The sequence below is a fragment of the Carettochelys insculpta genome, chromosome 1 (assembly GCF_033958435.1).
Source record: "Carettochelys insculpta isolate YL-2023 chromosome 1, ASM3395843v1, whole genome shotgun sequence".
Lineage (NCBI taxonomy): Eukaryota > Metazoa > Chordata > Testudines > Carettochelyidae > Carettochelys > Carettochelys insculpta.
The window spans coordinates 74489941-74507582 of NC_134137.1; the positions used below are offsets into that span (position 1 = coordinate 74489941).

Sequence of the window (17642 nt, forward strand, 5' to 3'; positions counted from 1 at the left end):
AGGGGTAACAATGGGGGTCCCTAGCCTCTGTCAAAGGCTGGAAATGGATGATAGGAGAGGGATTGCTTGACTGTCTGTTCTGTTCACTCCCTCTGCGGCATCTGGCGTTGGCCACTGTTGGAAGTTGGGCTAGATGGACTTTTTGTCTTACCCAGTGTGGCCATTCTTATGAGTTTGTTTGAGTCTGGATGTCTCCAGTCACCGTGGGGTCTCTGGGAGCTTTTTCACTGTCAGACTGTGTTGCAGTGCCTCAATGTCTGGGTTCTTGTTACAGCTTGAGTGGAGTGGGCAGCACACATCCCTCTCCCCCAGTCATTACCCGCAACTGACTTGAGGTCCTTGCTTTTATACCTGATCAGTGGGTGCATGCCTAGTAAGTGGAAAAGGTGTGGCTTTCTCAGCCCTCTGTGCAGGGTTAACACTCTCTTGCCCAGTGTGGGGTGAGCACATCTTGGCATACTGCTGTTTTGTACCAAAAAGCCATTTGAAGCAGCTTCTCAAACATGGTTTGATTGAACAGCAATCACATGAATACATAATTTCATGATGAGGCAAAACCCTGAATATCTAAGATGTCTTAAAATGTAATTTTTGAAAAACTGTAAACACATACTATTTAATACAATAAAAAAGACCTTAGGAATAATTTTATTATATGGGCTGAAAAGTGTGCATTTGAAAAAAACAAAATAAAATCAACCCTGATTTATTGCATACTTGTGAGAATGGTGTCTCTGATTAGTAATATGCTTTTTACCAACTTTTGTCTGAGAGAGCAGGGAGGGGAGAGGTTGGGGGAAAAGGAAACAAACCGAGCGCCTTTGTCTACGCTATGCAGTTTTGTCAATAAAAGTTTGCTTTCGCTAACAGACTAGTGGAGGTGCAGACATTGCAGTGCTCTTCCTGGTGATTTAACTTTCCAGCTACACCTACAAGATAAACTGCCTGAACAAGAGGCGTAAAGCTTTTTTCAACAAAGTTAGTGATTGATTGTCAGTGTAGACTGTATGCTTGCATATGTTGTAAATAGGCTCCATGAGGTGTTCCACAAAGTCACCGTGACTGCTCTGATCAGCAGTTCCAGTTTCTCTTCCCTGCTGCAGGTACAAATATATGCTTCCTTTTTCTTTTAAAGCCCTGGAAATTCTTAAAATTCTATTTCCTGTTTGCTCAGCATGGAGAGTTCACATAGCATCTTTACAGCTCACCACATGAATTTTCTGCTGTAAATGCATTCTTGCCTGGAGCACACCTGGATTATTGGAACTGCTGCATCTTTGTGGATAGGAGATTTTGCAGTTGCATTTCCCCTCCAGACATAGGAAAATTGATAGGCACGAGCAGATGGCTTGTGCCATGGGGGCAAAGGGGCACAAAAGGGACCCAGAGCAATGCTGTGCTAAGACCAATGAGTTGAGGCAGGTGTTGTAGAACACAAGGGAAGCTGACAGTCATGCTGGGACAGCACCAAAAACATGCTGCTTCTACAAGGAGCCTCATACTATCCTCTCCAGTAACCCCACCTCCACCGCCAAGAACACTGTGAATACTTTGGGAGGACTGGAGGCAGCAGCCAATGTAGTCAGCCCTCTGGATGAAATGGGGTTGGAGGAGAATGTGGAATTCTCAACAGGATCACGTGGTGAACCAGGGCATCTTTTTTTGGCTACAGAGCCAGTAGCCTAGCTCTGAACCTGAAGCAGGAGGGTGGGGACACAGGTAAGTACTGCATGACAACCCTGGAGTAGAGATCTTTTATTTTGTTTACGTGGGAAAGGTGGGATAAAGGGTCACAGTTAACACTAGGACTGTTTTCATCTGCGACTCTGTGCAGCTGTGAGTGGAAGCCCCACAGAAAAGTTTGTAGTGCACATAAGAATGCCCTGGGAATTCTCTAGAGAGATCTTTAGAAACTTTTCTAGAGGTACTTTACAATCATCTGCTGAACTTACCTTGGGAAAATTGCTTTGTTTCATCCTGTGCTTTGAAACATTACTGTGCCAGTTAGTGATTACTACTTCAGGAAGAAAAGTAGCACACAGGTGAGCAGCATTCAGACCTGATCTGCAGCTGCATGCATGCCAGAGGTACACTCTTTCATCCTTGGTTACTGTTAGGAGTGAGATCGCAGCTTCAATCACTTCTGTCTGTGGAAAATTGTGCCAATATTTGGAATAGTGTCCCCAAGTGCTTGTAGTATTTCCTCTTCTGAATTCACTTTGTCCCATCTTATCCTTTTTCCTGCTGGACCAAATTCACCATGTTGAGTGATCTTACTATACTTGCACGTTTGACAAGGGAACCTATGAAAGAGGTGTATGTAACTTGTGATTCAAGACTGAGTGTATTGTTTCTTTTGCTTCTGCCAACTTTTCCCATTGGCTTCACAAATACTATGCAAAATATAGCAAGCTGCTATGATCATGGGATATTTTCCTCCCTGGTGTTTAACCTGCCAAAAGTCAGTGCCAGTGACCATTTAATCTGTCACAGATGCATTCTGAGGTTCTTACAAGCTTAGCAAGTGCCATTGTTGAATCACTCCTTTCTGCTTTCCAGGTTACCTGTTAAGTCTCTATGTGCCACTACAGTAAGGGGTATGCTGAGTCTTCCAGGATCACTGTGGGGATTTCTACATTCAATATTGTAATCCTCTGCCTTGAAAAGGGAGTTGCTGCTTGCAGCATTTTATACATGCCCTTGATCCTCAAGATGTGTGCATGTCATGCACCTTGCGTTTATGTTGGTAAAATGATGTTGCTCCAGTCTATGGAGACGTGCTCCTTTCTGTTGATGAAATCTTGCTTCCCAAGTTTCCTGGTCTTAAAAGCTGAAGTTGTAGTTTGGATTTGTTTCCCTAGCTAGCACTGTGCACAACTGTCAGAGGGGATTTCTTTCTTTTCATTTTTGGTAAGGAGATCATGAAATATCTTGGAACTTGCTGCAGCATCTAGGAAGCACAGTTAGGCTGAACATCACACGAAGGTGTTGACTGTATGTCTCTCTGTGGTCTTTGATTTCTACACCACAGAGCTGGATGTGAAACTAAGCTGTCAAAATCAACTTAATTAAATCATGAAACCTTGAATTAAGGGCAATCTTTTGAAATGTTTCAGATGTTTGTGCAAGAAAATAAATGTACCACTGTTGAAAAATATTTAAAGGAAAGTGCAGATTAACATTGGTAAATTAAAATGGTTAATGAAATATTAATTCACATACTGGGCTTCAGCTTCATTGTTTTTATTTTTTTTTGCGAAGTATGAAATTGAAAGTTTGCAACTCTGTGATGCTTCTGTTTTACTCCCCATTCCACCATTTCTCCCCCCAAAAGCCTGCCAATCTCTCCCTTACTTTCAGCAGTATTGTTTAGCTTGTTTGTATATGAATCAACTAATCTGATATGGGCAGATTGACACTTCATGGAGAAACATAGAATCACATGACTGGATAGGACCTCTAGAGGTCATCTCCTGTACTCCTGGCAGGATTAAGTATTATCTAGACCATCCCTGATAGGTATTCTCTAACATGCTCTTAAAAAATTTCCAGTAATGGAGGATCCAAAACCACCCCAGGCAATTTATTCCACTGGCTAACCACTGAAAGAAGCACTTGCCCCCTCTTATAAAACAGCAGTAGTACCTGTGCTCCACAGAGTGCAAGAGTTTAAGCCAAGTTCGGCTTTGTCTACACTGTGAGATAAATTTGATTTAAGGCACTTAGCTCAATATTGCAAGATGACTGTCTTCACCGTGAATACTATTAGCTGGATTTAGGTAGCACTAACATTGATATCATAACATTGCTGGAACCGGCTGGGTGTAGCATCAAGTTTGCATTTAGAAGTTCAAATAAAGGCCAGTATGTGCAAGGTCCACATTTTAAAATTGAATTTATTAGCCTCCATAGGTATCTTATATGTACCCCTCAGTGCCCCCCAGTGCTCTGCTCTGGCCGCTGCTTTCCAGGTGCACAGGAATTGGGTAACAGGAAGACCATGGCTTCAGGATCATGTTTGAATGAGAGGCTGAGAAACATCTGTTTTTCTTTGCTTTCAGCAGTGTGAGTGCATCTACCCATTACAATAGCCCCAACATGGAGTTTGTGGTTCTGTCTCTACCACTGTTAGCTGAGCACTTGGTATTTTTTCCTGCTCTGCTTGGTGCCAGCCACTGCCCCGCAACACCATGTGGCAGAAAGGCTGTTGTGGTTTACATTTGTGCATGCCCTCCATCTCCCTCCCCCCGCAGGCACCATGCAGTCCGGGGGTGGGGGAGTCTTTCCCACACTCAACCACATCACTTGGCTAGCCTCCGACCCAATAAAGAACATGCCTGCCATTCAGTGCTGACCATGCTGATAGGCAGCACCATGTGCTGGCTTGTGCGTGGTTAGGGCTCCCAAGGGTGGGAAAGAATCTCAGGGGCTTGCAGTTGCTACGGGGAAGTCTCCCCCAGTGGTGAAGATTTTTTGGGGCCTTTTTGTCATCCGGGGGACTTCTTCAACTTGCCCCACCACCAAAAATATTTTCTTTGGCTTTCCTGCTGCTGGGAGAGGGGAAGCTCTCCTGACAGCTAAGATTTTTGCAGCCTTTCTGATGCTGATGGGAAGTCTCCTCTGGTGGTGAAGATTTTTGGGGTCTTACAGCAGTCCGGGGGGACTACCTCAACCTGTTCCTCTCTGAAACCCCCAATTTCCCTTGCCCCCATCAAGGACTGGGGTGGGGAGAGTCTTACCCAGCAAATGCGAATTGTGGGGCCTGTCTGCCCGCCCCCCCCCCACCCGGGAAACAGTTTAAGTGGCCTTCAAGCCACGGGAACCAGTTTCCTGGCTCCCACAAGGCCAGGGGAGCCCGGTGCCCGGCTGCTGCCTGGTTCCCGGCTCCCCGCAACTTACATGAAATTCGAGTTACATAAGATTGCCCAGGAACGCAACCCTTGTGTAATTCGGGAGTCTACTGTATTATTTTCAGGGATCAGATGCAATCAAGGGAGTGGGAAAGTCAGTGGCGGGCCCGCCGGAACACAGACTGTGCATAGAGGCTGTATAATGATCTGGGAATCCCAAAAGCCCTCCCCTCAGCAAATCTTTTTTCAAAACTTTATCTACTTTTTCTTCATGATTTTTGTTGTCCCTGTATTGTTTTCAGGGATCAGATGTATTAAAGGGAGAAGGGACAGTTGGTGGAAGGTGAGAAGACACACACCCGCTGATTTCTATAAAATCTTCCACAGTTCAGTTACACCTTCAATTTTAAAAAGCAATTCAGTTAAAGAAGAAATAGATTTCTGTGTATTTGGTGATCTTAGTTGATACACTAGTTTTCCTTCCTTCCACCTGGAAAAATGGACATTTGCTTACCATGGGAGGAGAATGAACACAATGCAATGTGGGAAGATGTCATATACCAGTGAAAATACCCACAATGCATTGCTGCAAAAGTCGATGTTTGCTGATTGAGTGTAGTAGCAGTAAGTCGACTTTGTGAGGAGCAAGGGGGAGGTGAGGATAGTCAAATTTGAATTTATAAAATCTAGTGTTGCAGAATCAATATTAATATATTTGAATTTATCACATAGTTTAGGTGTAGCCCAAGTCAATAGAACAGGTGGCTGTAGCGCAAATATTTCACTCCTGTTTTTTGTCAGATTACCTCAGCATCTTGCAGAAAGGACCTCCTCTAAGGATGAGAGGGTATGTTATTTTCTTTGTCCCTTCAGTTCTTGGCCTTTTTTCTCCAGAGACTGTGCAAGCCTGTTGGCACTTGTGATGATGGTTTTTGTGTTGAAGGTGCTCAAACATAGTTAAATGTGCTGAGACCAACAAATTCATTTCATGTATAGTACTGAAAAACCACCTGGTCCTGTAGACCCTGTTCCCCTACCTCCCCTGCAGACCAATCTTTCCAGGGCTCAGATTAACCTGAAAGTTTTTATATTGTATTTCATCACAAAAGTTTCTTCAAAGGTTTATTGCTACAGTACCATAGCTGTTTGAAGGACAAAATTTTCTGGTGTTTGGACAGTGCCTAATACCTTGTGGGTTTATCTGGAATACAAATTATATTGCTAAGATTTTCTTTTATGAAATCTGTGACAGTAGATTTACTTAATCTTATGTTGGAGTGCTGTCAAATAATGAAAAATAAACCACACTTGTACGAAGATGAACAAAACATCTATTGCATTTTCTTAAATTGCTTGAATTATTACTTAGTGGTTGATCCTATGAGTGGCAAGGATGATGCTGAACACTTTCAGATTAAATGAGAACTGAAGGCACTTGGAATCTATTTCTAAAAATGACAGCTCACCAGTGCATAGATTTTTATAGTCATTTATGGGTTTTCCAGCTATTTTGAATTAGCAAAGTTCTACTCTGTTAGGAAAACTGTGAACTCAGAAATCACTCAGGCTTTTAATAGTGGTATATCGTGATAGGTAATACCTTTTTATTATGTACATTTCAATTCTCGTGAATCTTGCATTTGCTTTTTGTCAGGGATTTTTCATCCCTTGGGCATAATCGTCCCCGTGGGCCAGGGGAAACAAGCCTTGGGCCATTAATATCATCACAGGGGCAGGCAGACTCTAAAGGGTACATAGGCTGTCAGTTAACAGCCCCAGTAACGGTCACTCTGTGTCAGTTGGTTTTACCGGTAACCTGAACTCACCAGCATTTTAAATCATGAATTTCAAAATCCAGGGCCCTCATTGGTTAGAGGTAAGGCAGCTCCTGGAGAGGGACCTGATTGAAAACAGGCCCCTCAGAACTTTCGTATGCTAATATAATCATAAATATTCATGAGTACAGGAAATATAAGGCGGCGCCCCGCAGCCCTCGGGGGTCAGTCCGTTCCCATTCGCCCAGCCTGCCAGCTGCTTCAGAAGACTTTGTGAAGAGCTCCTCATTTGCGAAGAGCTCCTGTCTCCAGAGCCTGCAGTTCTGCAGCCGCCCAGCAGAGTCCGCTCTGCTGAGGCACTTTGCTTGAAATCACTCTTGAAATAACCCTCTCTAAAAGAGCTTAGGCAGATAACCCTGAGGTAAATTTAGGTGAGGGTCGAACTGGTCCCACCTTTAGGGTGGGATACTGCGCCCTCACCCCTTAGCACCCAGGGTCTGCCACATAAATCACTGCGGCACCTTCGATCTCGCCGCCAACAACCGGCTGAGAGCGGACGTGGAGTGGGACGAACTGGCCCCATCAATAGGGTGGGGTACTGCGCCCATTCCAACTGAGGCTCAAGGTCTGCGACTCACGCAGCACCACCGCCCTCGCTGTCACCGCCTCAGCCTTCCACCACCGGACATGACTACCGGACTCGACCAACGGACCACACGGACACGTAAAACCCCACATCCCGGAATACTAACTTTCTGACTTTTAAACCGGGCTTCGTGAGCTTAAATCTAACAAAAAACCATTATCTGGGCCGCACATTTGTTTAACAAAGCCCATAGTTAAACTTGTTAAGTTAAATCCCCATAGTTATATTCCCTTTTACCTCTTTTTTCCTACTTCTCTCCTTTTCCCCTTTTTTCTCCAAGCCCCACTGAATAAGCCAGTGGGAAAGGAGCCTTGTTTGGCTGGACCGCGAGGTATCCAATAGGGTAACCTACCCAGTTACCCAGGGTAATTGAGGGGGGCAAATTAAACCCCCCCTTATTGCTTGGAGAAGGCAAAAGGGCTCATTAAACTTTTTGTCCTTGTATTTAGCAAGGGAAGTCTCAAAGTGGCTTCATCAATGGGACCCTTAACTATACTCATTGTAAGTTAAAACCTAGGTAAATAAGATAGCATATAGAGTGGTAGTTATAAAGTAGTAGTTTAATTATTATATTGTTGACCTGTTAATTATCGTTGGCGTTAATAAATATAATTGTTGTTTATTATAACCTTCCTCTTCGTGCTTTACCCTCGTCACAAGCAATCCCTTGCCAGTTCCTACCCTGCCAGTGGTCAGCTTCTTCCCCGGTCTCTGGCGTTGTGTCTTAGGCCCCCTGCCGGAGGTGGGTGGGGTTGGTCTGGGAGGAGCGGAGCGGCCCTTGGGCGGGCTTTCTGCCGGCTCCTCTGTGCCCTCGTCTGAGGCCCTGTGGGGATCCGAACGGATTGCTCGTGCGGGGTCAGCGGGGGGTTTCATCACCCGCGATTCTGCCCGCACTGTCACTTTTGTAACTGGTAAAATATTAAATCATTTTTTAAATAAAATAAATCCGGAATTCAGGGAGATAATAGCACATAGTTCTTTTAAGAATTATATTTCTGTTGCTGCAGCAGCAGAATATATTCCTAGTGTTAGTAGAGAACTGCATAAAAGCTCTTCTCTTTAAATCCATGATTTTCCTGCTTTAATATAGAATTATATTTGTAAAACACCTTTTTAGAAGCTTTAATGGTATAGTCACTCAACAAAATTTGTGACACTACAGCAAATGTTTCTTCTTTTAGAAAACTAATGTTATAAGTTCAGCAGAAACCTTTGGATCTATACTGGGAAAAATATTCCCCAAGTTTGAAGTGACTCAGTAATAAAAATAGAAAAGCAACACAGTTGTTGTATTATGTAGCAGTATTGCCACCTAGTGGATATTTCAATGTTGTGCATTCCTTCTATAATTTCACGTTCTACTTACTTTAGATAAAATTTCTACTTATTTTAGATTAAAAAAAAGCAAATTATAAAATTGACTCTTTTGGTGACTGGTTAAAGACATTTGCATTTTGTGTATTCAGATAACAATTTTAAGAAATTCTCTTCTGCTTTTGATATTTATTTTGTAGGAGAACAAAAAAAATACAAAAACCAACAAAACAAAACAAACAGCCCAACCTGGTTGGGTTCTCAGTTTGACAATCTGAAAAAGGATTTTGATTTTTGATGTCTGCATAATTGAAGGTTCAGCAAATATGTAAAGTTTGGCAATAAGTCTCAAATGTGTTTAGGTGTCTGAAGTTGAGCTGGAAACACGCCGTTGCAGGAAATGCTGTAAAGTTGGTTTCATCTTCTGCTTGCACTAGTCAGCAGGTTTTTGGAGAAATCTGACTGTGTTGAGTTGGAGTACCAGTGCATTTGTGTTGAATGTTTATTAAAAATGTATCAGTTGTGTACTTGTTTGTTTTATAGTGACACAGAGGTAGCCGTGCTAGTCTGTAGTCTTATCAAAACAAAAAAGCAGTCAAGTAGCACTTTAAAGACTAACAAAATATTTTATTAGGTCATGAGCTTTCATGGGAAAGACCCACTTTTTCAGATCTGTCCCACGAAAGCTAATAAATTATTTTGTTAGTCTTTAAAGTGCTACTTGACTGCTTTTTTGTTTTGTTTTATATTTTTATTCTTAGCCAGAGCTGCTGCTTGCATAATGTGCAAAACCAGGAAGACGAGAAGAAAATTTAAAATAGATTTGTGACAAAAATACAATAATATGGGATAGCAGTAGTAGAAGATATTGAATATTGCTGTGAACATATGAACCATAAAACCCCCAAAGTGATCCTAATTTAATACATTTAAAGATAATTTGTTGTTGTATAGAATGACTCTTACTTTGAAAGTAGTTTTACCTGATTGATTCAGTTCAGCATTAAGTGCCCATATTTAAGGTTCCTCTAAGTAATATATTTTATTGGGTTGATTCAGCTTTATAGAAAGTAAAGAGCAAGTAAAATTGGATCTTGTTGTAGCTAACATTGATTTGGTTCCACATTTCAGGCATTCATGGTGTTACTGATGTGAATATGATAAGCGTTTTGAGTTTAGATATTTGGGTTGTAATCTGCTATCCTTAAAGAGTATAAACTGGGATCAGTGAATACAGGTGGACACTACCAGTGCATTTTTGTCAATGAGTGGATTTGTGAAAATTACAGTTCATATGCCTCTAAGTCAGTGTTTCCCAAACTTAAAACATTGGCGTACTCCTTTCGGGATGTCGGCTTCATTGGCATACTTCCTCTCTAAGTGCCATTCCAATGCTTATTTTCTGATTTTTAGTAATTTATTTTCTGCCATGTACCCTTGAAATCCTGTCATATATCACCAGTGGTAAGCATACTACGCTTTGGAAAACTCTGCCCTAAGTGGATAAGGTATATTCCTGCAATATAAAAACTTTGGATGTTAAGTATATTTACTTTATTTGATATGAGGGAAAATTTGGAAAACAAAGCCAAGTATGTATTTTCCATTGACCGGGTCCAGTTTTCTTCAGGTGTTAATGTAGTATAGATTAGAAACTACTTATCGAAGAAGGAAGTAGAGGCCTTTTTACATGCAAAAATGTAAACTCATCCACCAATGAATAGTAAAAAATATTGACTGTTTCTTTAAGTTTTTTCACTATTCTGCTTTAGTAGTAAGCTGATAACTATATGCCATTTCGAGAAGGTAGAGACATTAGTACTGCCCTTCCTTCTGTTCAAGAAAGACAATAGTCACCTGACTAAAATTGTTATCGTTTATTGGATACAATATAATTTTGATTCCAATCCACCTCTTCCTGCTCCCCACCGGGTGGGGGAAGAGCAGGGGACATGGAGAACATCCCATTTGAGCTCTTAGAGGGCATAAAATAGAAGAGAGGAATGCTGAGGTCACCTGATTGTATGTAGCTGCTGGGATTTCTTCCTCACCAAGTGAAAATTACACACATAAACTTGAGTGGCCTCATTTATTAGCCACTGTCAGGTATGTGTGTGTTCTGGTGAGCTTTAGGTGCTTTTTTATCATAATCCAAGATCACAAAGTTCACACTGATTCATAGTGGATTGCATTGGTATAAATCCATTGAATTCCAGTGTGTAAAACTGAAGTAACGCAGCAGTGAGTGAGATTAAAAACAGACTTAAAAGTTATCAAATAGCATTCTTATTTAAAAAAAAAAAAGTAAATTCTACATTTATGTATTTCATATTGTTTTGAGGGGCTTCAGCAGGGTGTGTTAGCATAATGTAACACTTAAGTATCTACAAAATTCAGCATCAGTGTTGCAAGGTATGCATAATGTGTGTAAGCAAATGAATAATTATTGGATTTCTGGGATTCAGGAATACTTTGGAGGAATATCCAACAATGCAGATGTTTGTGTGAACTTCCATTTGCTCCCGTCAGGCCTTATTGTCTCATGTTCCTTTCTGTTTGTGATGGACTGGATTGGATGTCATGCTTGCTTCTTTGTACGGGTTTTTGTGAGGCAACCTCTTCTATTTATTTTCTTTCTAGGCCTTTCTCTTTTGTTCTTCCTCTACCACTCTTGTGCCCCTTTCCCTTGTTTTGCAAGTGTTTTGCTTCTGCAGAGAGTGTGTGTGAGTTGTGGGGAGGGGCGGGGAGCACAATATAAAAGAGAATGTTTTCTGTTGCTGTCCAAGCTAATACACCTTTTGCTTTCTTGTTGAGAAGTAATTTGTGTATAATGATACACTCACAACCCACCTAGGTTAAGGGAAGGAGATCAAAGACTATCCAAAGCACAGACTATTCTGCTTTCAGGTGCCTGCTGAGAAGAGCCCTGCTCCAGCTGGCTGTCATTGCAATAGTAGTTGTCCAGTCTCTAGTAGAAAGCAGGAGTAAAGGGGGACTTCCTGTCTCTTGCAAACATATAGAAGGGGAAGGAGTGAGTCCCTGTAGGAACAGGGTGAGGAAATGTGTATGTGTACCTGGGGAAAGTAGATATTTGTCCTTATATCATTAAATTTGACTTAAAAATGTGCAAGTAGTACTTTAATCTTCCATAATCCCTTGTCCCCATAGAACACACACCAGCATATTATATGTTATGAAGTTCTGTGTATCTGGGTCTGCTGATCACTATATCTTTTCTGTTGCGCCCAGAAGGAATCAGATTGTTCCTCAGACATTTAAAAAAAAATGAATTTCCCCACTTCACATCTTAAGGGTTAATTTAGCAAGCTCTATACAGGCTTTGGTATAGCTTCAAATTTCTGAGGGTTGTATTTGTGTTTTTCATGTTAAGTTTACAGGGTCTCTGAATTAGATTTTTTTTAACTTGCAAAGCACATTTTATTTGTAATGCTTCAATTGGCAAAATTTATGAATAATAATTTCTATGCCTTGTTGAAATATAATACATCAGCCAAATAATTGAGTGAGAATTTTCATTAGCTTTGATGGTACATAATATGTACAATGTGATTGTGAAAAACATAATTTGATGTAAGGATTTTTCTCCTTTTAGCTATTTATACAGGAATCCTATCTAACCTCGTTAGAGCTCAGGTTGTGCTTAATAAAGCAGAATGTCTACTTATATATGTTTAGTCAGAATAGAAGTGATTAGGTTTGGAATATAGTGCATCCAGAGTTCCCATTAGGAAGAGAAAAAAGCATGCTCTTGCCAGTTGTTTTAGTAAACAGGAGTTCTCTGGGGTAAGAGGGTTTTGTTTTTTTTATACTTACAGTGGTGTGTGTGCTCTTGGGTCCTATATGCTCACAGACAACACCTGGGAACTGATTAGAAAGCTCAAGGCATTTTGATCCTTGTCTCCTGAGGTCCGCCGGTGCAGGTGTGCTGAGTTATCTTGAGACTTACTCTATACTAGTCTTTTTTCTTTTTCCTGTTGATGGAAGTAGTGATGGTGTTAAAACCTCTGTTACTTAAAAATGAGCACAGTTTTCTAATACATACCTAACTTTTTCTTAAAATATAATTTGTTTATGTTGATAGTGTCGTGTTTGTTTAATCTATAGAGAAAAAATGTTTGTGCCTTGTAGCAGTCTTGGGATTCATTAAGTAACAAACTAATGAATGACAAATAAACTTGAATAAAACCACTGAAGAGCTTCCATGGTGAGCTGCTGCAAATAGCCGTGAACTTCTTCCAACCCCCATCTCCAAATTTTTGCACCCACAATATTATCCCTTTATGATGGAGCATTTCTGAATCAACTATTTCATAAACGTATATTTACTAGCCTGTAAGCATATCAATTAGTGCCTTGTTCTTTCAGTTGGATCTTTTCCAATACGGACCCAGTAGATTTCAGATTAACAGGTATAAGGGTCTGCCTACTTACTTGCTTGGAACTGAATGAATGCCCAAGTTATGATGAGGGGATGAAATAAAAGAGGACATGGGTAGTTTAAAGCTACAGTATGATAATTGTATGACAGCTTGGCAGATTAGTGTATTGTGTAGACATTTACACAAAAAATAATTTGTGGTTATTACAAACAATGAAATGAAGGGACTTGAAGAAAAATGGGGAGGAATGGCAGAAATGATTTCTAAGGGGACAGTCAGTAGTGGGGCAGGGTGAAATAATCCTTTTATCTCTCTGTTGTTTCCTCAATTGCATTTGTAAGGATACAGGAGATATAGAATATAATGTATATTACTGCTGACCAAGCCTAAAGACCTGACATTGTGGTGAGGCTTCTAAAAGAAAGATTAACTACAGTAGCTTAGACTAAATCTCAAATGTATTTCAAATACCTTCCTAAAATAACTTCCTTTTGTTTTAACAGGTATCTTTCGGAGGAAGGAATTGAAACTTGCACAAATTCTTCTGACGAAATCAATATAAGTGATGTTATCCTGATTGCCCTTAATGTAGGTTACTGTTGCTAAATTTTTAAAAATATCTCATATTAGACTGTTCAGTCTTTACATTCTGTACATAATATACAATGTTTTTATTTCAGTGTATTCTTGATATTTTTATATCTGAATTAGATCTCAGGAATGTCATCTTTGCCACACAGTGATCTTTCTTTCTTTCTTTCTTAAAAAAAAGAAAAAGAAAAAAGCTATTTTTTTAAAAGAGCATATTTTGCATTGGAAAAACATGTAGTGTTTTCCAACCAAATGTTAATGTATTAAAAACTAACATCAACACCAAAAATACATTGCTTTGTGAAAGCATCCTATCGTGTAAGTATAAACACGAATTGTTGTGGTAATTAAGATATTTCATTGGGTACTTAGACTGGATCCCACATGCCTTAAAATTGATACCATGGAAAAATAACTCATCTATTTATATGCTTACAAACATGCAACTTGGAAGTAAAAAGTTTACTGTTGCAGGTGTGTTGCTCTGCCCATATCTGTTCTGACAGCCCTGATGATACCTGTGTATAAACAATGGACACAATGGATCAGAACGTTTAGTTGAAAAGGCCAAAATTTAACTGGGTGCTTTAAGTTTTGGAGAGTAGTTGATCGGTTGTTAAGGATGCTGCTTTATGATATAAAAATATTTGAGAAACTTTACGGTGCTTGTAACTGTCTTACACATGGTGTTCTTATATTACATCTCTTAAAACTACGTGCTTATAACTTCTATGAATATTCTTCTTGTAATACATTCGTCCATGGACTGTTCAGCATACCTGAAGATGCTTTTATGAAGGGACAAAAGGACAGCATAAATGCAACATGATTATGGCATTAAATATATGCATTTACAGAAGTAATCTGGATGAATAGTCTACCTATTCCTGTCAGTACATGGATAAATGATATATAAATATCTGAGTCTCATGTTGCTCATTTATCTTTTAAGAAGATTGGAAAAGTACGTATGAAATGTTAAAAAAAGCTGAGAATTGAAGCCAGTGCTTCCTCAATAAATATGATGGAGAGGTTCACTTGCTTTCCCCCCACCAGGGTATCAGTGACTCTTCAAAGAATAGACATCTTCTAGCCAGGGAAAGAGGTCTGTCCGTGTATCTCAGTTAGCATTGGTCAAGAAACTTAAGGTCTTACGAGTCTATCCCCAGCCTCAGATGAGGGTCCTAACTACCAGGCTGTAGTGAGTTTTCAGTCTCTGCTGTTGGAGCTTTTACACTTTGTATAAATGATTAAATATTCATTGAATGAAGGAGAGACCGAAGTATTGTCTCCAGAATTTTGTAAATGTAAGTTATGCTGACATTAAAAAAAGGTATAATTACATTGTTTATGCATGTTTTCACAATGCTCATTCTGTCAGCAGAACGTACTTTAGAATTGACAGAGGGACCAGGTCACAAAGAGTAGTGTTTTCTGTCTCTGCTTGCCACTTACGCAGGTAGGAGTTGTGGGAAAGTTGAATAGATGACAGTGCTTCAGTGGTGTAGGCTCAAAGTCCCATTTGCAGTTTTTTCTCTCTCTGCATTACATGGGCTTCCCACTTTGGTTTGTGGAGTTGCTCAATGGCCCCTGTATACTCTATGCCCACCATCTCTATCTGATCCTGCATTGCGCTCTACTGTTGCAGTCATTCTTACGAGCACGTCACATCTTGTCATTCAGTGTATCGTGAGCTCCCAATCTGAAATTTTTTTTTTGACGTTCATAGAGCAGCTGCACATGATGGCCTGTTGCTTTTACACTTGGGAATCAAACGCTGACTGAGTAGTGGGATCACATTGTTAGGCAGTCCTGGGATGACGAGCTATGGCTACAGAACTTTCAAGACCTGGAAAGCCACGTCTCTGGAACTGTACACAGAAGACATGAAAAAATATTGTGCGAGTCTGAGCTCAAGAGCAGGACTTACATCCATCATCAGAACATTGTAACTTTTGGCAGTAAACAGGATCTTTTGCAAAGGATTGGCAAGTGCTTCTGGGCAATTTTCCTATAGCATTCACTAGATCATCAATAACCGTGGGCTCAGTGCCCGTTGGTGTCTGGTGCCTCTCTCACTATGTCCTTCCATCTTTCCTCGTCCAGTGCGGAGCGGCTTAGTTTCTGTAGACTAGCTCTGCACCAATCTGCTATATCATCTATCCATTCTCTGTGGGTCTGCCTCTCCTATTCAAACCGTCCATTATGCTGAATTACCAGGGTCTTGATTTTTCGTTCATCATTTTATTCTGCAAATAAGCCCAAATAGCTGTAGCTTCCTTTTTATAACTTTCTGCGGCAGGTTCTCTTTCGGCTGTATCTTTCTATAGAATTCCTCATCGGTGACCTTCTTTATCCATCCTATTCTCAGAATCTTTCTATAACTCCTTTCAAACACCAATATTCTTCTTTTTGAATCTTTCGTTATCACCCATGTCTCACATCCATATAACATGCTGCTGAATACACACGTTTTCAAGGTGCTCAGCTTCGTTCTTAAGCTATTTGCTTTGCTTTTCCAGATCTTATCCATCGCCTTCAAACTTGCTTTTGTTTTCGCTATTCTAGTCGCTGTTTCCTTCTTCCAGTCTAGATCATACATTATGTTGCTCCCCAGATATGTGAACTTCTCTGCATTTTCTAGTTCAATACCATCAACACTGATATTCCTTCCTATTTCCTTATTTCCAAATACCATTGTTTTTGTTTTATTGATGTTCGTCATCAGTCCGTTCTGCTTCTCTTCCTCTTTTAACACCTGCACCTTTTTCGCTAGCTTCTCCTCATCTTCCTCAATGATAACTATATCATCCGTGAATCTCAAGTTACTAGTTCTTTTCCTGTGCACAGATACCGCTTCTACCTCTTCCTTGATCTTGTCCATCACTCTCTCCAGATGTGCGATGAAGATACTTGGTGATATTGGATCTCCTTGTCTCGTACCTCTGCTTGTTTTAACCACCTTCCCAACTCCCCATATGTTCTCACCACTGCCTCTGCATTATCACTGATATCCCTCAACAACCCTATCAGTTCAGCTATCCACTCTGTATGACTTCAACACCGGCCAAGTCACTTTCTCATCTATACTGTCAAATGCCTTTTGAAAATCGACAAAGCAAGTGTATACGTTCTTGTTCTTTCCTCGAGCTTTTTCCTCTATCAGTGCAATATCTGCTGTATGGTACTTCTATCTTTTTTGAACCCCGCTTGCTCGTCTGCTATATGTTCTTCTATCTGCGATCTTAGGGTCTCAGTCAGTATCATCATCAGCACCTTGCCTAGATGACTCATTAGGGCAATCATTCTGTAGTTCTTGCACTCTGATGTACTTCCTTTCTTGGGTATTGTCACTAGCACAGATCTTGTCCTTCCTTATGTGCCTTTCCTTCTTTCTATGCTATATTACATAGTCGGTGTATTTCCTGAATCATGCTTTCTCCGCCATATTTGATCATCTCTCCCGTGATCTTATCATTTCCAGGTCTCTTGTTGTTTAGTCGTTTCACTGCTTTTTCTGCTTCTGCCTTCAAAATATTGGTCTCGATCTCGATGCTCAGTGGAGATATGTCTTTCACTTCTTTAATTAGTCTCTCTGAGACACTGGGGTCCAATGGTGCATTGTATAGGTTGGTGCAATATCTCATCTGTTGCTTCATAGTCTTCTCCCTGTTCGTGAGCATTTCTTCGTTCTCATCTTTGGTTGCCGTTTCCTATTAATATTCCTAATTGTCTTATATACCTCCCTGGTCTTACATTCGCTGTAATACCTTGCTATATCTTCACATTGCTCCTCTAACCATTTCTCCTTATCCTTTCTGGCTGCTTTTCTTACCTCATTGCATTTCACCCTTAATTGCTGTTCTGCCATCTCAGAGACATCTCTTCTGAACTTCAACGCTGTCTTCTCTTGAACCAACTTCAGTGTCTCTTGGGTAATCCACTTCTTATTGATTTTTTTCTTCTTCTGGAAAAGTCTGCTCAGTTGCCTCTTCTACTGCAATGGCTATCCCTGCGACTCTTTTATCTAGGTCTTTCTCTGTGGGGACATTCTTAATCTCTTTGA

At 40.5% G+C, this 17642-nt stretch overlaps 1 protein-coding gene across 4 annotated transcripts in view; it reads left to right on the forward strand.

The window, feature by feature from the left end:
* The window catches only part of TDRD3 (tudor domain containing 3), a 345653-nt gene that overhangs the window by 68460 nt on the left and 259551 nt on the right, over positions 1-17642 (forward strand). For all 4 annotated transcript variants that reach the window (XM_074988725.1, XM_074988707.1, XM_074988715.1 and 1 more), the window contains exon 2: positions 13489-13573. In XM_074988725.1, the coding sequence (XP_074844826.1) occupies positions 13489-13573 (85 nt within the window). The remainder of the gene's footprint in view (positions 1-13488; positions 13574-17642) is intronic.